This window comes from Siphateles boraxobius, unplaced genomic scaffold (assembly GCF_051911475.1).
Source record: "Siphateles boraxobius isolate OS27281-9 unplaced genomic scaffold, OSU_SipBor_1 6, whole genome shotgun sequence".
Taxonomy (NCBI): domain Eukaryota; kingdom Metazoa; phylum Chordata; class Actinopteri; order Cypriniformes; family Leuciscidae; genus Siphateles; species Siphateles boraxobius.
In genome coordinates this window covers 33984416-34007256 of record NW_027509186.1, presented here as the reverse complement: position 1 = coordinate 34007256, position 22841 = coordinate 33984416, and the positions used below count along the sequence as shown (strand labels likewise).

Below are 22841 nucleotides of genomic sequence, written 5' to 3'. Positions count from 1 at the left end.
TGGCGCTGAAAAACATGTTAAAAAAATAACGTACCGCCTACACTAAACCTAGCCGATAATGTTAACAAAAGCAAACACCAGATACAAATGCAATTGTTGATGCACCCGTGCCATTTTAGCTTGCTTCTACACGTCTTTGGGCTCTTTCACGGAGTGTCCTGACTCGTGAGGTCTGCATCGCAAACGCTGTACCACGTGAGCTATTGAGCAAGTTTACTACAAGTACATCTGAAATACCAAGTGTATACATATGGAGCTGGTCACGTGATGTATATATCAAAATGTATTAGTTTACAAAATTTACTATTGTAAAAGTGCTTTGAGATCATAACATACTATTGTGCGAGTAGCCGTGCAAAAATATGTCTTTATTTATAGATATTCTGCCCCTGTAATTTAATTTTGTATGAAAAGGAATAAATGTTGTTGGTGTTTTAGGCCCTGTATACATCTGGAATAAAGATGCGTTTTGGTCGATCGGATCACAAGTGTATGACGCTAAATACAGGTGTAAACGGGGTTTAAAACTTCCAAAGGTTGAAAACGCATTCGCCAGGATTGCTTTCGTAGTGTAAACGAATGTGTTCGAACAGCCAAAAAAGACCGTCTACTCTCCATCTACTGACCTGATAAGTAAACATAATGGGACGTGCGCTAGCCAGACTAGATTTAAACTTTGTCAACTGAAGATCTAAGTTCGGTTAGAAGACAAAAAACGCACCAAGCACATTGTCCTCTCGCCATTCCTGATTTATAACACACACTCAGTGTTCACAGTCTTGCGTCTGTCAGACCAGAGACCAAAGCTGCTGCTCTCCGTATGTTTTTCCATCATCTCCGGCACGTTCATGTGTAAAATACACAAGCTTATTTCATCCATTAGATCGAAAGATCTGAAAAAGCCCATATATTTATCCGCCCACAGACCCTTCCCATGAAGAAATCAGGACAGAAGTGGTTGAAAGTGGACGAAAGAGAAGGATTAAAACACCAGGTGTAAACGGGAATGTGTCTCCTTCGTCTACTTGTGATCGACCAAAACGCATCTTAATACCAGGTGTAAACGGGGCCTAACTGCAGCCAGTGTTAATATCAGCAGGAAACTGCAGTGAAATGTACGTACATGTTATTTTTTAGAGTTTTGCAGGCACATATTTTCAATGAGCCTATGCTGAATTTTTGAGCGAACTATTCCTTTAACAGTGTTTTTTTTTATTCAAGGAGTATTGACCTTCACTTATAAGGTAAACATGTGTCTGCTTTTCCTCTTCCCAGCTCCAGCTGCCCACTTATTTTGACATGAGCAGTTCCTGTGCAGCTCCACATAAGACAGGGCTGCTTTATGTGGAAGACAATGAGGAAATGACCTAGCATGTGTGCATCTGAGGACATGCAGATACGGGCTCTCCCAATGAAACCGAGAGAGAAGGAAGGAGAAAGAGAGAGCGGGAGAATGAGATGACATCATGGCAAAGTTAGGTAGGAGGATGGAGAAGTCCTGTAATGCAACACTGTAGATAAACATGAGACAGCAGCTGTATTTATGAGATCTAAGACCGAAGGCCTTCCCAGCTTTTGTGCGGGACGCATTATCTGCTCTGGCAAACCGGAAAGCAACAGTCTCCAACGTTCAGGCACCAAAGAAGATTGTAAGGCCTCCACATGTCCAACAGTCCAAGTTCTCCAGTTTACAATAATGCAGCAACTGGCTTCTAGCAAACTAACATCAGATGAAACAGTTTCTGCCCTTTTAATAGGAACAGTTGCGTAGACAGCTGTCCAAAACAGAATTAGCAGACAGACGGTGTCTCTGTGGTGTCTTCAAACCCCATTGTGCTCAGCTTCTTTAGTTCAATTAAGTCCAGATTATATTAGTCATAATCTTATTATAAAGCAGGTATTATTGGTGGTCATCCGAAATAATAAATGTGTGTGGTGGTGTGTTTTAATGACAGTACATGAACTAGCTAGTTTGTCTGTTTTACATGACAGATGCTAGTGCAAAACAGCCTGCACCTGCTAAGGTTGGGACAACAATAAAGACTACATTGACCAGGGCTGCGTTTCCCAAAAGCATAATGGCTTAAAGTGGATCATAGAGAACATTTGTGGCAATGGTTCTACGATCGATTTACATGTAGGCTTACCATGCTTTTGGGAAAAGCAGCCCAGGCCGATTAATATTTGGCTAATTTGAAATTATATGCATTGGCAAATAATCAAGTCCTGACTAATATAAGGTATGTTGGTCTATTATCAGAAACCGCAACTAAACATACTGGCGTGACAAATAAACAGCAGTTAGTTCCTCCTTCTGTCAATTCTGAAATGTAGCCTAATGACTGCTCATTTTGGTTTCAATACTTTTAGTGTACTGAGGAAATGTTGTGTAAAATAGGTATTTGTTCTATTTTTAGCAATCTTGTGTCTCAATGTTGTCATCATTAAAAATGCCCTCAGTAAATTTTGTTAACGTTCCGATAGCTAGATTCGTCTCAAAGTGTTTTGGACTACACTGCCACCTATAGGTATGGATGCATGAAGTTTACTCTGTTTAGCAAGTGCTATGTTTACAAACTGCTGCAGTTTCATACCACACTTTTGTTTTGTTCCTTTTTCATCTTATACTAGACATTCATGTTATGCTTTGTAAAACATGAGTACTGACTGTTAAGAGCATTATGAAGAAGAACATTTTGTCAATTGCATGATGTGGCATCACCCACGACTCAGAAGCAGGTGCTGCACGCCATAGAAGGCTTCCTTTTTTGTTTTAGAAGTGATGAAATGCTGATAATTTCTTTCCATTGTGTAGGCTACCATTACCAAAAATGTACCGACTGCACCTTTAATTTATTTAATGTATAAAACAGCTTTCTATCTGTCCCTCTGCTGTCAATATATTAACATCATGGTCTGCATTAAAATCAATATCAGTTGGCAGCATTTTGATTTTACAAAATTGTGAACAAATGTCAAAATCTCAAATTTCATCATTATAAGACTATATAACATAGTGGCAATCAGAGACCCTGCTTTATTATTGCACCCTGCTCTATTATATATGATATTAGATTATCATAAATATAAGGTTCATCTGCTAAAAAAAAATGAGAAAAAAGCTCGGACCAGTCTGTTTTGTAGGTTTTAAAGAGGTTTTGGGCACTTGTTAGCTGTCCGACCAGTTAAATGCATGCTTCACCAAGCAATAAGACCACCTAGTCTTGCCTAAACCAGCAAACCATCTAAGGCTGGGTTTGTTTACCAACATAACATTTTGTTGACTTGTAAACTAATATTCACCATTGCTATTTATTTCATGAGGACGAATAAATTGCAATCAGAGAGTTGGTTAATAAAAGTTAAGTTTTCTGCATCACTGTTACTGTAGGCAACATATATAAAGCACAACATTCTGACATAAGAACATAGCGCAGCAAACACTTACATATCTCCGCAGCTTCTTCTCGGGTGGAGACTTTCTCAACCATCCCTGGCAGATGATTTCCCCTCCGCTCATTTTACAAAAAGAAAAGGGAAAAACACAAGCACAGCTGTAATATCACTCTGAAGTCCTCAGATGATGCGGGTCCATCTATGTTGAACGCGTGTCGAACTGTGGAGTGGATGTAAATCTGCAGCGCAGCGGCGCGTCATTTAGTGATGATGGGACGCGCGTCCTTTGAGCTCAGCCGGACTCACTGTAAACACTACGCGCGAGAGAGACGCTTGAAGCGAGATAACGCTCGAGTAGTACGAAGATGTAGGAAGTACTGTTGTTTGTCTGCTGTTTGTTTTCCCACTCACGCACACCACGCCCACTGAAATGAAGGGACGGGACTCTCTCTCTCTCTCTCTCTCTGTAGGGATGAAGAGAGACAATGAACCACAAGAGTGGAGTTCACTGTGCCGATGCCGGCTCACACATATAGGCTGGTTAGTTTATAGTAGCCTACTGGATTGCACGCTTTGTGCACTTTTAAGTCTATATAAAGTTTGTAAGCATCTGCCAAAAATCCAATTTATTTCAAGGGATATGTCTAATGTTATTAAATGTGAATCAGCAGATGGCACTGAGTGTTTCCCCAGGATTAGAAACAGCCGTCACGAACTTTACCGAGTTTGAATTAGTTTGAGAAACACGCCATCTAGTGGACAGATGTACGTCATGCAGCCCTTCCTACTACCCCGCTATACACGCGCTTCATGTTAGGTTAATAATCTAAGATTATACTACATATTTAAATATGGATTACGTTTTCAAAAAGGGAACGTGTCTTTAAACAGTCTATGACTCATTGCTTCGTTAAAAATATGGTCAATAGGGGTGGAGATGTTGAGTAGCCAATATAGCTTTAATGTTTTACTTGTTTTACAGTAATTGACTTTACATAAATAAATTAATCAATGGCAAATATTCACTGCAGTAGTTTGACAACCTCAGATGAGCGTATATGCTTGTGCACATTCGACTAGTAAACATTTAATCGAGGGATGTGTGCGCAGCTGTCTGTGGTTGATAGATGAATATTTTTTGTTCTTGTTGTTTTATGAGATTTTTGTGGGTCAGTGTATTTTTTTATGTAGGCCTAGGCCAATTCTGCAGAAAAAAGATCAAGATGTAAATCTATAATCATATGGATTATAGTGTTACACATTGTTCTGATGTTGTTTTTTAAATTCCTCAGCTACATGAACTATATGCCGTCACAGTGACTAGAACCTCGCGCGTACATTATTAAAGCCGGTCAACTCTCCACACTTTACTCATTTACTGAGTTTGTAGCTGCTTTAGTGTGATTGATACACAACAGCGATTCATCATGGGACAGAGAAGTTCACGAGTACAACCGTTCACGGATAGCGAGCAGGTTCACGACCTCCATCACCGTGACCGCAAACCCTCAAACCCCAGCAGCAGCAGCAGCACGGCGGAGAAACATCTTCCTCATCGGCCTGACGAGAAGAAGCCTGAGGGAGAGGGAGACCAGCTTCCCATCACTCTTCTGAAGAGGAAGAAAAAGAAAGTGGGCTTCTTTAAGAGTCTCTCTTTCAGATGGAAGAAAGAATCCACCGAAAACAAGAGCTCAGATCAGGGTGAGATGATGAAGGATCAAGAGACGGAAACATCCAGAAGTACCGACGGTAAATGGCAAACTTGTTAGAGAAACATATATTTAATATCCTAGATGAAAGAGTCACTTCATATTTTACACCTAAAAGAGTGACCGTGAGTAACTTAACGGCAACTTTTCTGCCCCCTATAGGATGGTTTTAAACAGACCTTTTAACTTTCTCTCTATAATAAATTAAGAAACCTCAAAAGTGTACAAATTTGTAGTATTATAGTTGCACTTTAAAAATCAATCACTTTAATATCAAAGAATCCCCGTTCCCAATAATCAGTCTTTTCTTTTACCAGTTAATGGACTGCTAGCTAACTTTTTATGCTGATATTCTCTTCTTTAGATCAAAAGTCTCCACAGTTCATCTCTAGATCTGTAGAGGTCATTGATCTCGAGGAACCTCCTGTCGATGATCCTGAAGTCCTTCCCGCTGCTGAGCCTCTGGTGCAAGAAGAGCTTCAAACTCAAGTCCACGACGCTCCAGTCCGTCTGACAGAAGGTGAAACGTCTCCTCTGACGATACAGCTGGACCGTAACCAAGTGAACATGAGACCTGAGGGTGAGTTTCCTGCCACAGTCCCCAACAATAATCTCACAATATCTGCAAAGCACCACTAAACATCGTCTTCTTCTCTTCATCTTTTAACAGACGACATTTGCTGCCGATATGCAATTGGCCGTAAGCTGGGGCAAGGTGGATTTGGGGCCGTCTATGAAGGCACTCGTTTGGCGGATGGCCAGAAGGTTTGACTTTTTCTTTTTACTTACCACTTCTAGTTTAGCAAATTGTTTTTGATCTGAATTATCTCTAATCCTTTGATATCTCACTTTATATCCTATGCAAGCAATCTTACTGTATCATATATTCACTATTTAGGGCTCTTCTTGACCTTTTATGATTTAAACTCTTGCTTGAAATTTATGATATGATCTCTACACACATTAATTGCTTTTTGTTTTGTCCATCAGGTGGCAGTGAAATTTATCCAGAAGACGAAACACATGGAATGTATCAGCATTGTGAGTATAAGTGATTTTTCTGCAGACAAACTGAGTTAAATCCCTATTTAAAACCATCTGACATCATATTATGTTTCTTTCTTCCAGCCTGATCATCCCAAACCCCTTCCCAAAGAAGTCGCCCTGACAATCCTGGCCAATAAAGGTCCATCGATGGACATTATCAAGCTGCTGGACTGGCAGGACCAGCAGGACTTCTACGTCATGGTCCTCGAGCGTTTCTCGCACTGCATGGATGTGTTTGACTTTGTGGGACGCAACGGCGGCAGCATTGACGAGAGGTTTGCGCGGCTCATCATGTGGTCGGCAACACTAGCCGCTGATGCGTGCTGTCGCCGTGGAGTTTACCATGGCGACATCAAATTAGAGAACCTGCTGATAAACTTTAAGAAACTCGATGTCAAACTCATTGACTTTGGATGCGGCGATCTCCTGACAGAATCTGCTTACACGAGTTACTCTGGTGTGTATTAGTTCTCAAAACTCTTGTGAATCAGTTAACTCAACACTCGTTTGCTAATGGATGCTGAGAAGACATGCTGTGATAGAGACTTATACATCGGACAAACACTCTTTCCTCCAGGCACAGTTAGGTACTGCCCTCCCGAGTACAGAATGAAGGGCGAGTTTCATGGGAAGCCGGCGACGGTCTGGTCTCTGGGGATCCTCTTGTTCAGAATGCTGTGTGGAAACTTTCCAGATAGTTTCGACTTCTACAGGATCAATATGAACTCCTGGTACAAACCTGACTTGACAGAAGGTGATTTGTTTATTACTTCAAATACAATTCCAATGCAAAACTTCATAGGCTTTATAGGAGATGTCTGTATAGATAATGCAGGAATTTGTCCCGGTGTCTGACCTGAAGATCTCACAGCTTAGAATAATGAAAGTAGAGCGGATGTAAAGTTTGTGGTAATAATCAGACGTCTCTCCATCTTTCTCACAGATTGCTGTGATTTGATCTGCTCTCTTCTGCAGCAGAATCCAGAGCATCGGCTTGATCTGAGCAGGATTGTTCAGCACAAATGGTTTTAGGTACTGAGTCATGAGCCAAAAACTATTTAAGAGGAATTTAAAAATCTCACTGTTCTAAGTGTAATGAATTTAGCACCCTTATTTCTGTTTTTTGTTCCAGCTGTAAAACCGGTCACAGCCACTCCAGAAGTGTCTTCTGATCAGAAGATCTCTTTACGTCTGATGAAAAATCCACCTAAAACAAGAGCTCAGGATGAGATGAAGGACCTGAGACGGAAACATCCAGGAGAAATACCGACGGTAAATTACAACCATGTTATGAGAATATTGAACTCCATGTAGTTTCCTGGAGCTCTTTACATGAAAAAGTAAGTCACTTCATAATTTACACCTTTAAATGAGAAACTGGATCTTTTCTCACCTGTTCTAAGAGTAATGAATGTATACAATAAAACTCATTTGCGTTTCATTGGTTCCAGGTGTAAGACAGTCACTCCAGAAGTGTCTTCTGTTCAGCTGTGTGTCCGGCGGACTGAATCAACTGTTCTCTCCATCATCCGCTTTAGACTCTTGCATCTTGGCTTGAAGCAGCAACATTAGCATCTGGCGCTATTGCTTTCTGTAGGATGTGAAAATAAATAAACATACTTTTGTAAATAATTTGAGAGTTGATTATTTCTTCTGAACAGCCACAGAGGTTCCTGTCAGAGCTTCACAGAGATCTACTGTCAAGTCAAAAAAGAAAAGAAAGTTATCAGACATGATGTGACCATACAGTGTCTTCAACTTGTGTAAAATATTCACATAATGAAATACATGGTTTTGCAGGCAACATGTAATTAATCATAATTGATACAAATAAAAAAATATGGAAGATTCTGTTCAAGAGGGAAAAATTAAAATTTACATATTGCACTCTTTAAATTGAAGCTTAAACCGGAATTAAAAATGTTACATAGACCTATTTCTTATTTAATTCTATAAAAAAATATTTGATCAAAGATTAAGAGAATGATTTTATTTTGCAGATGTTAAATCTGATTGATGATTTTGCAATATTGGTCATAATTAATAATAAATAGATTTTTCACAAACTTTGAGGAGGCTGTTCACTAATATCTGCTCCTATAATAGAGGAGATGAATATGTTTCGTAAACAAAGTTTTGTTTCTGGAGTTTCTCCAACATTGCACATTTTCTATGTTTCCCAAATCAAACACACTTGATTCTGGTCATCAGGTCATTAGTAGAGACTCCAAGACCTGAAGTGAGTGTCAGATAAAGGCTCTGTCCCAAATGAAAAGCAAAGCCCTCGTGGTCTTCCTCTGATTTCACACTTTTGTGCCGTAATGCGCTCGTTGACTGTCGGTTAGAAGTGCACATCGAGGGCGTATAGGGGGCACTCGCACCGTTCTGAAAGCTATAATGACAAATAGGACACCCTGTGGTCTTGTCAAGTGCACATGAAGTGAGCCATTTGGGACAGGGCCAAAGGAGACGTTCAAAATGTGCAGTGTTGGGGCTCCAGGAACAGGTTTGGGAACCACTGCACTAATGGCATCAATAAAAGTAAAAATAACGAAGTACATTCAATAATTGATGCGAGTTAATAGTACCTAGTAATACATCTGTGAAAGTGTGCATCATCTGGAAGCATCACATCCCATTTTAGGTGCCATATTTGCATAAAAAAATCACAATCACATTCTAACATACAAAATATACAGAAAGGTCTTTTCAGATTTACAAATATTAATTATTCATTACAAGTCAGCATAAGAGTTTAAGTGAATGTGTTCATTTGCCACCGGTTTCACAGACAAGGCTTAAGCTAGTCTCAGACTAAAATGCATGTTTGAGCTGTTTTAACTGAATCAGTGCCATTGTTTTGTCTCAAGATGCACACCAGTAATGTTTTTTCTAAGGCATGTTTATAAAAGCTACTTAAATGTCCTAACTGAACTAAGGTATAATCCCGGCTTAATCTAAACCCTGTCTGTGAAACCAGGCCATTATGTATTTGTCCCATTCGAAACATTATTTACAGCATGTATTATCTGTAAAAAATATTTTTTCTTAGTCGTGAATAAAACAGTGAGCATTGGACTATGTTTTACAAGAAAATACTTAGAAAATTTCATGTTTAATTCAATGTCTTACTTTCTGTTCCTTTGTAATTAATTGTGAAATTCACTAGCAAATTCTGAGTGAAAGTTGTTTCTACACCATCCCTCCCTCCCAGTATATTTAAAACGGGAAAGATTCTTACTTTGCTAGTCGTTGACTCAGAAGTTCCCCTCTCTCAGGGGCCGCGTCCAAAATCACATTCTCTCTTGAGTGGAGACTTATTTTGAACAAGTACTTACTTTGTGAACGCTAAAAAAGTAAGTTCTATATAGTATGAATGTATTCTGGACGTGTTACATTCGCCATGTTGTCATAAGTGACCTATCAGTGTCAGAAACGTCACTTCACTACAACTCATAAATCCTTAAAGTCCATCATATGCACACTTCACAATCTCAGTGGTACAGTAGTAGTAAGTCATCTGGGTCCTTTTTCGAACTCTATTATGAGTAGGAAAAAGTATATGTCTGAATTCTGACATATACTACTCTTATCACTGTTTTTCAACTATTTCATAGTAGGGAAGTATGTGATTTCGGACGCAGCCAGGGATCCACAAGCTCCCCCACTCCAGACACCAAGAGATCTACAGCAGCCACCTGTCCATATAAATACATACATAAAAATGATCACGAATCAGCAGTGAGAGGATGGAGGTGAGCAAAAGTAAGAAAAAAATAGGCTTCATGGAAATGCAAAATTAAAAAAAAAAAAATACATGTCATAACACCTTTTTACAATTTGGTTTTCTCTCTCTAGGTAGGAATCAACAGAAACAATCAACTGGTTTATTTATAGCCTAATAACTCTTTAATAATACTAAGTAATGTTATAATACTAATTGTTAATATAAAAATAATGAATGTGTAAAATAGTCCTTTTGTTGAAAAATGCACCTCTCTAAAGTTCATGTTTCTCGGTTTATGGACACTGAATGGCTTTTCTAAATGTAATTGTAAAGTTTACGTTACGTGACATTGTTTTACATGCTGTTTATCCGCGGTTGAAACACTGAGCGATTACATGAGACGTCATCATGCACTTCAGTAAGTTGTACTGGTTCTTTCAACATACCTTATTCTGATGTTCATAATTATGTTTATTTTGTGCTGTAAAAACTAGTAGTAAAAAGTAACGTTAGGCCTGGAGATGATCGGTTCAAGCGCTCCCGCTTCACTTGATCTGAGGCTACAGCGATCATCATCCGTCAGGCATTATTAAAAGCGCCAAAACTATATTCATTGTTTAAATATCAATAAAAAAAACTTAACAAATCAGAAAGCTGAGGCTATTTGTGATTTAGCGCATTGTCTGTGTCCTCTTTGCTCCGTGATGTCTTTTCTCTGCATGAGAAAATGGACGTGTGGCGCGACTTGAGAGCTGGCAGCCCTTATCACGTGTATTTGAAAATAGGCCTACATAAAATAGCAAAATAAATACTAATATATTTATTTTGAAATACCCTAGGCCTTTGTAATTTTATAAAACTGTGTTCACATTAAATGTTAATATTTTCAACAAAATGTATTTAACAGACAATTATGTTTAATATATTTATTTCAAACAAAAATCATGTTTACAACAACATTATTCAATGGTTCATCTTTTAAAGGAATTGTACAGTCATAATATTCAGATTCATGAGAAAATACAATTTCAAATATTAGAATATTTATTAACATTACACAACAGACATTTTCCCCTCAGCTAAGTTGCGCCTGAGCGATTATGACGTCTTAAAGAGTTCGATTATTTTTAGAACGTCAGCTCTCCGACACTTTACTCATTTACTGAGTTTGTAGCTTTAGCGTGACTGATACACAACAGCGATTCATCATGGGACAGAGAAGTTCACGAGTACAACCGTTCACGGATAGCGAGCAGGTTCACGACCTCCATCACCGTGACCGCAAACCCTCAAACCCCAGCAGCAGCAGCAGCACGGCGGAGAAACATCTTCCTCATCGGCCTGACGAGAAGAAGCCTGAGGGAGAGGGAGACCAGCTTCCCATCACTCTTCTGAAGAGGAAGAAAAAGAAAGCGGGCTTCTTTAAGAGTCTCTCTTTCAGATGGAAGAAAGAATCCACCGAAAACAAGAGCTCAGATCAGGGTGAGATGATGAAGGATCAAGAGACGGAAACATCCAGAAGTACCGACGGTAAATGACAAACTTGTTAGAGAAACATATATTTAATATCCTAGATGAAAGAGTCACTTCATATTTTACACCTAAAAGAGTGACCGTGAGTAACTTAACGGCAACTTTTCTGCCCCCTATATGATGGTTTTAAACAGACCTTTTAACTTTCTCTCTATAATAAATTAAGAAACCTCAAAAGTGTACAAATTTGTAGTATTATAGTTGCACTTTAAAAATCAATCACTTTAATATCAAAGAATCCCCGTTCCCAATAATCAGTCTTTTCTTTTACCAGTTAATGGACTGCTAGCTAACTTTTTATGCTGATATTCTCTTCTTTAGATCAAAAGTCTCCACAGTTCATCTCTAGATCTGTAGAGGTCATTGATCTCGAGGAACCTCCTGTCGATGATCCTGAAGTCCTTCCCGCTGCTGAGCCTCTGGTGCAAGAAGAGCTTCAAACTCAAGTCCACGACGCTCCAGTCCGTCTGACAGAAGGTGAAACGTCTCCTCTGACGATACAGCTGGACCGTAACCAAGTGAACATGAGACCTGAGGGTGAGTTTCCTGCCACAGTCCCCAACAATAATCTCACAATATCTGCAAAGCACCACTAAACATCGTCTTCTTCTCTTCATCTTTTAACAGACGACATTTGCTGCCGATATGCAATTGGCCGTAAGCTGGGGCAAGGTGGATTTGGGGCCGTCTATGAAGGCACTCGTTTGGCGGATGGCCAGAAGGTTTGACTTTTTCTTTTTACTTACCACTTCTAGTTTAGCGAATTGTTTTTGATCTGAATTATCTCTAATCCTTTGATATCTCACTTTATATCCTATGCAAGCAATCTTACTGTATCATATATTCACTATTTAGGGCTCTTCTTGACCTTTTATGATTTAAACTCTTGCTTGAAATTTATGATATGATCTCTACACACATTAATTGCTTTTTGTTTTGTCCATCAGGTGGCAGTGAAATTTATCCAGAAGACGAAACACATGGAATGTATCAGCATTGTGAGTATAAGTGATTTTTCTGCAGACAAACTGAGTTAAATCCCTATTTAAAACCATCTGACATCATATTATGTTTCTTTCTTCCAGCCTGATCATCCCGAACCCCTTCCCAAAGAAGTCGCCCTGACAATCCTGGCCAATAAAGGTCCATCGATGGACATTATCAAGCTGCTGGACTGGCAGGACCAGCAGGACTTCTACGTCATGGTCCTCGAGCGTTTCTCGCACTGCATGGATGTGTTTGACTTTGTGGGACGCAACGGCGGCAGCATTGACGAGAGGTTTGCGCGGCTCATCATGTGGTCGGCAACACTAGCCGCTGATGCGTGCTGTCGCCGTGGAGTTTACCATGGCGACATCAAATTAGAGAACCTGCTGATAAACTTTAAGAAACTCGATGTCAAACTCATTGACTTTGGATGCGGCGATCTCCTGACAGAATCTGCTTACACGAGTTACTCTGGTGTGTATTAGTTCTCAAAACTCTTGTGAATCAGTTAACTCAACACTCGTTTGCTAATGGATGCTGAGAAGACATGCTGTGATAGAGACTTATACATCGGACAAACACTCTTTCCTCCAGGCACAGTTAGGTACTGCCCTCCCGAGTACAGAATGAAGGGCGAGTTTCATGGGAAGCCGGCGACGGTCTGGTCTCTGGGGATCCTCTTGTTCAGAATGCTGTGTGGAAACTTTCCAGATAGTTTCGACTTCTACAGGATCAATATGAACTCCTGGTACAAACCTGACTTGACAGAAGGTGATTTGTTTATTACTTCAAATACAATTCCAATGCAAAACTTCATAGGCTTTATAGGAGATGTCTGTATAGATAATGCAGGAATTTGTCCCGGTGTCTGACCTGAAGATCTCACAGCTTAGAATAATGAAAGTAGAGCGGATGTAAAGTTTGTGGTAATAATCAGACGTCTCTCCATCTTTCTCACAGATTGCTGTGATTTGATCTGCTCTCTTCTGCAGCAGAATCCAGAGCATCGGCTTGATCTGAGCAGGATTGTTCAGCACAAATGGTTTTAGGTACTGAGTCATGAGCCAAAAACTATTTAAGAGGAATTTAAAAATCTCACTGTTCTAAGTGTAATGAATTTAGCACCCTTATTTCTGTTTTTTGTTCCAGCTGTAAAACCGGTCACAGCCACTCCAGAAGTGTCTTCTGATCAGAAGATCTCTTTACGTCTGATGAAAAATCCACCTAAAACAAGAGCTCAGGATGAGATGAAGGACCTGAGACGGAAACATCCAGGAGAAATACCGACGGTAAATTACAACCATGTTATGAGAATATTGAACTCCATGTAGTTTCCTGGAGCTCTTTACATGAAAAAGTAAGTCACTTCATAATTTACACCTTTAAATGAGAAACTGGATCTTTTCTCACCTGTTCTAAGAGTAATGAATGTATACAATAAAACTCATTTGCGTTTCATTGGTTCCAGGTGTAAGACAGTCACTCCAGAAGTGTCTTCTGTTCAGCTGTGTGTCCGGCGGACTGAATCAACTGTTCTCTCCATCATCCGCTTTAGACTCTTGCATCTTGGCTTGAAGCAGCAACATTAGCATCTGGCGCTATTGCTTTCTGTAGGATGTGAAAATAAATAAACATACTTTTGTAAATAATTTGAGAGTTGATTATTTCTTCTGAACAGCCACAGAGGTTCCTGTCAGAGCTTCACAGAGATCTACTGTCAAGTCAAAAAAGAAAAGAAAGTTATCAGACATGATGTGACCATACAGTGTCTTCAACTTGTGTAAAATATTCACATAATGAAATACATGGTTTTGCAGGCAACATGTAATTAATCATAATTGATACAAATAAAAAAATATGGAAGATTCTGTTCAAGAGGGAAAAATTAAAATTTACATATTGCACTCTTTAAATTGAAGCTTAAACCGGAATTAAAAATGTTACATAGACCTATTTCTTATTTAATTCTATAAAAAAATATTTGATCAAAGATTAAGAGAATGATTTTATTTTGCAGATGTTAAATCTGATTGATGATTTTGCAATATTGGTCATAATTAATAATAAATAGATTTTTCACAAACTTTGAGGAGGCTGTTCACTAATATCTGCTCCTATAATAGAGGAGATGAATATGTTTCGTAAACAAAGTTTTGTTTCTGGAGTTTCTCCAACATTGCACATTTTCTATGTTTCCCAAATCAAACACACTTGATTCTGGTCATCAGGTCATTAGTAGAGACTCCAAGACCTGAAGTGAGTGTCAGATAAAGGCTCTGTCCCAAATGAAAAGCAAAGCCCTCGTGGTCTTCCTCTGATTTCACACTTTTGTGCCGTAATGCGCTCGTTGACTGTCGGTTAGAAGTGCACATCGAGGGCGTATAGGGGGCACTCGCACCGTTCTGAAAGCTATAATGACAAATAGGACACCCTGTGGTCTTGTCAAGTGCACATGAAGTGAGCCATTTGGGACAGGGCCAAAGGAGACGTTCAAAATGTGCAGTGTTGGGGCTCCAGGAACAGGTTTGGGAACCACTGCACTAATGGCATCAATAAAAGTAAAAATAACGAAGTACATTCAATAATTGATGCGAGTTAATAGTACCTAGTAATACATCTGTGAAAGTGTGCATCATCTGGAAGCATCACATCCCATTTTAGGTGCCATATTTGCATAAAAAAATCACAATCACATTCTAACATACAAAATATACAGAAAGGTCTTTTCAGATTTACAAATATTAATTATTCATTACAAGTCAGCATAAGAGTTTAAGTGAATGTGTTCATTTGCCACCGGTTTCACAGACAAGGCTTAAGCTAGTCTCAGACTAAAATGCATGTTTGAGCTGTTTTAACTGAATCAGTGCCATTGTTTTGTCTCAAGATGCACACCAGTAATGTTTTTTCTAAGGCATGTTTATAAAAGCTACTTAAATGTCCTAACTGAACTAAGGTATAATCCCGGCTTAATCTAAACCCTGTCTGTGAAACCAGGCCATTATGTATTTGTCCCATTCGAAACATTATTTACAGCATGTATTATCTGTAAAAAATATTTTTTCTTAGTCGTGAATAAAACAGTGAGCATTGGACTATGTTTTACAAGAAAATACTTAGAAAATTTCATGTTTAATTCAATGTCTTACTTTCTGTTCCTTTGTAATTAATTGTGAAATTCACTAGCAAATTCTGAGTGAAAGTTGTTTCTACACCATCCCTCCCTCCCAGTATATTTAAAACGGGAAAGATTCTTACTTTGCTAGTCGTTGACTCAGAAGTTCCCCTCTCTCAGGGGCCGCGTCCAAAATCACATTCTCTCTTGAGTGGAGACTTATTTTGAACAAGTACTTACTTTGTGAACGCTAAAAAAGTAAGTTCTATATAGTATGAATGTATTCTGGACGTGTTACATTCGCCATGTTGTCATAAGTGACCTATCAGTGTCAGAAACGTCACTTCACTACAACTCATAAATCCTTAAAGTCCATCATATGCACACTTCACAATCTCAGTGGTACAGTAGTAGTAAGTCATCTGGGTCCTTTTTCGAACTCTATTATGAGTAGGAAAAAGTATATGTCTGAATTCTGACATATACTACTCTTATCACTGTTTTTCAACTATTTCATAGTAGGGAAGTATGTGATTTCGGACGCAGCCAGGGATCCACAAGCTCCCCCACTCCAGACACCAAGAGATCTACAGCAGCCACCTGTCCATATAAATACATACATAAAAATGATCACGAATCAGCAGTGAGAGGATGGAGGTGAGCAAAAGTAAGAAAAAAATAGGCTTCATGGAAATGCAAAATTAAAAAAAAAAAAATACATGTCATAACACCTTTTTACAATTTGGTTTTCTCTCTCTAGGTAGGAATCAACAGAAACAATCAACTGGTTTATTTATAGCCTAATAACTCTTTAATAATACTAAGTAATGTTATAATACTAATTGTTAATATAAAAATAATGAATGTGTAAAATAGTCCTTTTGTTGAAAAATGCACCTCTCTAAAGTTCATGTTTCTCGGTTTATGGACACTGAATGGCTTTTCTAAATGTAATTGTAAAGTTTACGTTACGTGACATTGTTTTACATGCTGTTTATCCGCGGTTGAAACACTGAGCGATTACATGAGACGTCATCATGCACTTCAGTAAGTTGTACTGGTTCTTTCAACATACCTTATTCTGATGTTCATAATTATGTTTATTTTGTGCTGTAAAAACTAGTAGTAAAAAGTAACGTTAGGCCTGGAGATGATCGGTTCAAGCGCTCCCGCTTCACTTGATCTGAGGCTACAGCGATCATCATCCGTCAGGCATTATTAAAAGCGCCAAAACTATATTCATTGTTTAAATATCAATAAAAAAACTTAACAAATCAGAAAGCTGAGGCTATTTGTGATTTAGCGCATTGTCTGTGTCCTCTTTGCTCCGTGATGTCTTTTCTCTGCATGAGAAAATGGACGTGTGGCGCGACTTGAGAGCTGGCAGCCCTTATCACGTGTATTTGAAAATAGGCCTACATAAAATAGCAAAATAAATACTAATATATTTATTTTGAAATACCCTAGGCCTTTGTAATTTTATAAAACTGTGTTCACATTAAATGTTAATATTTTCAACAAAATGTATTTAACAGACAATTATGTTTAATATATTTATTTCAAACAAAAATCATGTTTACAACAACATTATTCAATGGTTCATCTTTTAAAGGAATTGTACAGTCATAATATTCAGATTCATGAGAAAATACAATTTCAAATATTAGAATATTTATTAACATTACACAACAGACATTTTCCCCTCAGCTAAGTTGCGCCTGAGCGATTATGACGTCTTAAAGAGTTCGATTATTTTTAGAACGTCAGCTCTCCGACACTTTACTCATTTACTGAGTTTGTAGCTTTAGCGTGACTGATACACAACAGCGATTCATCATGGGACAGAGAAGTTCACGAGTACAACCGTTCACGGATAGCGAGCAGGTTCACGACCTCCATCACCGTGACCGCAAACCCTCAAACCCCAGCAGCAGCAGCAGCACGGCGGAGAAACATCTTCCTCATCGGCCTGACGAGAAGAAGCCTGAGGGAGAGGGAGACCAGCTTCCCATCACTCTTCTGAAGAGGAAGAAAAAGAAAGCGGGCTTCTTTAAGAGTCTCTCTTTCAGATGGAAGAAAGAATCCACCGAAAACAAGAGCTCAGATCAGGGTGAGATGATGATGGATCAAGAGACGGAAACATCCAGAAGTACCGACGGTAAATGACAAACTTGTTAGAGAAACATATATTTAATATCCTAGATGAAAGAGTCACTTCATATTTTACACCTAAAAGAGTGACCGTGAGTAACTTAACGGCAACTTTTCTGCCCCCTATAGGATGGTTTTAAACAGACCTTTTAACTTTCTCTCTATAATAAATTAAGAAACCTCAAAAGTGTACAAATTTGTAGTATTATAGTTGCACTTTAAAAATCAATCACTTTAATATCAAAGAATCCCCGTTCCCAATAATCAGTCTTTTCTTTTACCAGTTAATGGACTGCTAGCTAACTTTTTATGCTGATATTCTCCTCTTTAGATCAAAAGTCTCCACAGATCATCTCTAGATTTGTAGAGGTCATTGATCTCGAGGAACCTCCTGTCGATGATCCTGAAGTCCTTCCCGCTGCTGAGCCTCTGGTGCAAGAAGAGCTTCAAACTCAAGTCCACGACGCTCCAGTCCGTCTGACAGAAGGTGAAACGTCTCCTCTGACGATACAGCTGGACAGTAACCAAGTGAACATGAGACCTGAGGGTGAGTTTCCTGCCACAGTCCCCAACAATAATCTCACAATATCTGCAAAGCACCACTAAACATCGTCTTCTTCTCTTCATCTTTTAACAGACGACATTTGCTGCCGATATGCAATTGGCCGTAAGCTGGGGCAAGGTGGATTTGGGGCCGTCTATGAAGGCACTCGTTTGGCGGATGGCCAGAAGGTTTGACTTTTTTTCTTTTTACTTACCACTTCTAGTTTAGCGAATTGTTTTTGATCTGAATTATCTCTAATCCTTTGATATCTCACTTTATATCCTATGCAAGACATCTTACTGTATCATATATTCACTATTTAGGGCTCTTCTTGACCTTTTATGATTTAAACTCTTGCTTGAAATTTATGATATGATCTCTACACACATTAATTGCTTTTTGTTTTGTCCATCAGGTGGCAGTGAAATTTATCCAGAAGACGAAACACATGGAATGTATCAGCATTGTGAGTATAAGTGATTTTTCTGCAGACAAACTGAGTTAAATCCCTATTTAAAACCATCTGACATCATATGATGTTTTTTTCTTCCAGCCTGATCATCCCGAACCCCTTCCCAAAGAAGTCGCCCTGACAATCCTGGCCAATAAAGGTCCATCGATGGACATTATCAAGCTGCTGGACTGGCAGGACCAGCAGGACTTCTACGTCATGGTCCTCGAGCGTTTCTCGCACTGCATGGATGTGTTTGACTTCGTGGGACGCAACGGCGGCAGCATTGACGAGAGGTTTGCGCGGCTCATCATGTGGTCGGCAACACTAGCCGCTGATGCGTGCTGTCGCCGTGGAGTTTACCATGGCGACATCAAATTAGAGAACCTGCTGATAAACTTTAAGAAACTCGATGTCAAACTCATTGACTTTGGATGCGGCGATCTCCTGACAGAATCTGCTTACACGAGTTACTCTGGTGTGTATTAGTTCTCAAAACTCTTGTGAATCAGTTAACTCAACACTCGTATGCTAATGGATGCTGAGAAGACATGCTGTGATAGAGACTTATACATCGGACAAACACTCTTTCCTCCAGGCACAGTTAGGTACTGCCCTCCCGAGTACAGAATGGAGGGCGAGTTTCATGGGAAGCCGGCGACGGTCTGGTCTCTGGGGATCCTCTTGTTCAGAATGCTGTGTGGAAACTTTCCAGATAGTTTCGACTTCTACAGGATCAATATGAACTCCTGGTACAAACCTGACTTGACAGAAGGTGATTTGTTTATTACTTCAAATACAATTCCAATGCAAAACTTCATAGTCTTTATAGGAGATGTCTGTATAGATAATGCAGGAATTTGTCCCGGTGTCTGACCTGAAGATCTCACAGCTTAGAATAATGAAAGTAGAGCGGATGTAAAGTTTGTGGTAATAATCAGAGGTCTCTCCATCTTTCTCACAGATTGCTGTGATTTGATCTGCTCTCTTCTGCAGCAGAATCCAGAGCATCGGCTTGATCTGAGCAGGATTGTTCAGCACAAATGGTTTTAGGTACTGAGTCATGAGCCAAAAACTATTTAAGAGGAATTTAAAAATCTCACTGTTCTAAGTGTAATGAATTTAGCACCCTTATTTCTGTTTTTTGTTCCAGCTGTAAAACCGGTCACAGCCACTCCAGAAGTGTCTTCTCTTCAGAAGATCTCTTTACGTCTGATGAAAAATCCACCAAAAACAAGAGCTCAGGATGAGATGAAGGACCTGAGATGGAAACATCCAGGAGAAATACCGACGGTAAATTACAACCATGTTATGAGAATATTGAACTCCATGTAGTTTCCTGGAGCTCTTTACATGAAAAAGTAAGTCACTTCATAATTTACACCTTTAAATGAGAAACTGGATCTTTTCTCACCTGTTCTAAGAGTTATGAATTTATGCAATAAAACTCATTTGCGTTTCATTGGTTCCAGGTGTAAGACAGTCACTCCAGAAGTGTCTTCTGTTCAGCTGTGTGTCCGGCGGACTGAATCGACTGTTCTCTCCATCATCCGCTTTAGACTCTTGCATCTTGGCTTGAAGCAGCAACATTAGCATCTGGCGCTATTGCTTTCTGAAGGATGTGAAAATAAATAAACATACTTTTGTAAATAATTTGAGAGTTGATTAGTTCTTCTGAACAACCGCAGAGGTTCCTGTCAGAGCTTCACAGAGATCTACTGTCAAGTCAAAAAAGAAAAGAAAGTTATCAGACATGATGTGACCATACAGTGTCTTCAACTTGTGTAAAATTTTATATTTTACATTTCATATTCACATAATGAAATACATGGTTTTGCAGGCAACATGTAATTAATCATAATTGATACAAATAAAAAAAAATATGAAAGATTCTGTTCAAGAGGGAAAAATGAAAATTTACATATTGCACTCTTTAAATTGAAGCTTAAACCTGAATTAAAAATGTTACATGGAACCGATTTCTTATTTAATTCTATAAAAAAATATTTGATCAAAGATTAAGAGAATGATTTTATTTTGCAGATGTTAAATCTGATTGATGATTTTGCAATATTGGTCATAATTAATAATAAATAGATTTTTCACGAACTTTGAGGAGGCTGTTTACTAATATCTGCTCCTATAATAGAGGAGATGAATATGTTTCATAAACAAAGTTTTGTTTCTGGAGTTTCACATTGCACATTTTGTATGTTTCCCAAATCAAACACACTTGATTCTGGTCATCAGGTCATTAGTAGAGACTCCAAGACCTGAAGTGAGTGTCAGATAAAGGCTCTGTCCCAAATGAAAAGCAAAGCCCTCGTGGTCTTCCTCTGATTTCACACTTTTGTGCTGTAATGCGCTCTTTGATTGTCGGTTAGAAGTGCACATCGAGGGCGTATAGGGGGCTCTCGCACCGTTCTGAAACCTATAATGACCAATAGGACACCCTGTGGTCTTGTCAAGTGCACATGAAGTGAGCCATTTGGGACAGGGCCAAAGGAGACGTTCAAAATGTGCAGTGTTGGGGCTCCAGGAACAGGTTTGGGAACCACTGCACTAATGGCATCAATGAAAGTAAAAATGACGAAGTACATTCAATAATTGATGCGAGTTAATAGTACCTCGTAATACATCTGTGAAAGTTTGCATCATCTGGAAGCATCACATCCCATTTTAGGTGCCATATTTGCATATTTGTGTAAAAAAATCACAATCACATTCTAACATACAAAATATACAGAAAGGTCTTTTCAGATTTACAAATATTAATTATTCATTACAAATCAGCATAAGAGTTTAAGTGAATGTGTTAATTTGCCACCGGTTTCACAGACAAGGCTTAAGCTAGTCTCAGACTAAAATGCATGTTTGAGCTGTTTTAACTGAATCAGTGCCATTGTTTTGTCTCAAGATGCACACCAGTAATGTTTTTTCTAAGGCATGTTTATAAAAGCTACTTAAATGTCCTAACTGAACTAAGGTATAATCCCGGCTTAATCTAAACCCTGTCTGTGAAACCAGGCCATTATGTATTTGTCCCATTCGAAACATTATTTACAGCATGTATTATCTGTAAAAAATATTTTTTCTTAGTCGTGAATAAAACAGTGAGCATTGGACTATGTTTTACAAGAAAATACTTAGAAAATGTCATGTTTAATTCAATGTCTTACTTTCTGTTCCTTTGTAATTAATTGTGAAATTCACTAGCAAATTCTGAGTGAAAGTTGTTTCTACACCATCCCTCCCTCCCAGTATATTTAAAACGGGAAAGATTCTTACTTTGTTAGTCGTTGACTCAGAAGTTCCCCTCTCTCAGGGGCCGCGTCCAAAATCACATTCTCTCTTGAGTGGAGACTTATTTTGAACAAGTACTTACTTTGTGAACGCTAAAAAAGTAAGTTCTATATAGTATGAATGTATTCTGGACCTGTTACATTCGCCATGTTGTCATTAGTGACCTATCAGTGTCAGAAACGTCACTTCACTACGACTCATAAATCCTTAAAGTCCATCATATGCACACTTCACAATCTCAGTGGTACAGTAGTAGTAAGTCATCTGGGTCCTTTTTCGAACTCTATTATGAGTAGGAAAAAGTATATGTCTGAATTCTGACATATACTACTCTTATCACTGTTTTTCAACTATTTCATAGTAGGGAAGTATGTGATTTCGGACGCAGCCAGGGATCCACAAGCTCCCCCACTCCAGACACCAAGAGATCTACAGCAGCCACCTGTCCATATAAATACATACATAAAAATGATCACGAATCAGCAGTGAGAGGATGGAGGTGAGGAAAAGTAAGAAAAAAATAGGCTTCATGGAAATGCAAAATTAAAAAAAAAAATACATGTCATAACACCTTTTTACAATTTGGTTTTCTCTGTCTCTCGGTAGGGATCAACAGAAACAATCAACTGGTTTATTTATAGCCTAATAACTCTTTAATAATACTAAGTAATGTTATAATACTAATTGTTAATATAAAAATAATGAATGTGTAAAATAGTCCTTTTGTTGAAAAATGCACCTCTCTAAAGTTCATGTTTCTCAGTTTATGGCCACTGAATGGCTTTTCTAAATGTAATTGTAAAGTTTACGTTACGTGACATTGTTTTACATGCTGTTTATCCGCGGTTGAAACACTGAGCGATTACATGAGACATCAT

At 38.7% G+C, this 22841-nt stretch overlaps 5 protein-coding genes and 1 long non-coding RNA gene across 6 annotated transcripts in view; 5 read left to right on the top strand and 1 right to left on the bottom strand.

Moving 5' to 3' along the window:
- Positions 1–4099, bottom strand: part of gab2 (GRB2-associated binding protein 2) — a 67230-nt gene extending 63131 nt beyond the window's left edge. The window contains exon 1 of the mRNA XM_077207021.1: positions 3449–4099. Coding sequence (XP_077063136.1) covers positions 3449–3520 — 72 coding nt within the window. The 5' untranslated portion in view covers positions 3521–4099. The remainder of the gene's footprint in view (positions 1–3448) is intronic.
- Positions 4100–4745: 646 nt separating this feature from the next.
- Positions 4746–6185, top strand: LOC143716514 (uncharacterized). Its single transcript, XM_077209068.1, has 4 exons — positions 4746–5145; positions 5470–5685; positions 5776–5870; positions 6096–6185. The coding sequence occupies exons 1-4, from the start codon at positions 4824–4826 to the stop codon at positions 6183–6185; spliced, it is 723 nt and encodes a 240-aa protein (XP_077065183.1). The 5' UTR covers positions 4746–4823.
- A 77-nt stretch (positions 6186–6262) lies between these two features.
- LOC143715683 (serine/threonine-protein kinase pim-2-like) lies at positions 6263–7312 on the top strand. The gene is made up of 4 exons (XM_077207446.1): positions 6263–6609; positions 6730–6906; positions 7096–7184; positions 7285–7312. The coding sequence occupies exons 1-3, from the start codon at positions 6300–6302 to the stop codon at positions 7182–7184; spliced, it is 576 nt and encodes a 191-aa protein (XP_077063561.1). The 5' UTR covers positions 6263–6299; the 3' UTR covers positions 7285–7312.
- A 3990-nt stretch (positions 7313–11302) lies between these two features.
- Positions 11303–13576, top strand: LOC143715682 (serine/threonine-protein kinase pim-2-like). Its single transcript, XM_077207444.1, has 8 exons — positions 11303–11409; positions 11734–11949; positions 12040–12134; positions 12360–12410; positions 12498–12873; positions 12994–13170; positions 13360–13448; positions 13549–13576. The coding sequence occupies exons 1-7, from the start codon at positions 11367–11369 to the stop codon at positions 13446–13448; spliced, it is 1047 nt and encodes a 348-aa protein (XP_077063559.1). The 5' UTR covers positions 11303–11366; the 3' UTR covers positions 13549–13576.
- A 4675-nt stretch (positions 13577–18251) lies between these two features.
- On the top strand, positions 18252–19211 carry LOC143715681 (serine/threonine-protein kinase pim-1-like). Its single transcript, XM_077207443.1, has 3 exons — positions 18252–18397; positions 18625–18675; positions 18763–19211. Exons 2-3 carry the CDS (start codon positions 18658–18660, stop codon positions 19147–19149), a joined length of 405 nt encoding a protein of 134 aa, XP_077063558.1. The 5' UTR covers positions 18252–18397; positions 18625–18657; the 3' UTR covers positions 19150–19211.
- A 111-nt stretch (positions 19212–19322) lies between these two features.
- On the top strand, positions 19323–19841 carry LOC143715680 (uncharacterized). The gene is made up of 3 exons (XR_013195864.1): positions 19323–19435; positions 19625–19713; positions 19814–19841. It is a non-coding gene; the product is annotated as an uncharacterized LOC143715680 (long non-coding RNA).
- Positions 19842–22841: the final 3000 nt, after the last annotated feature.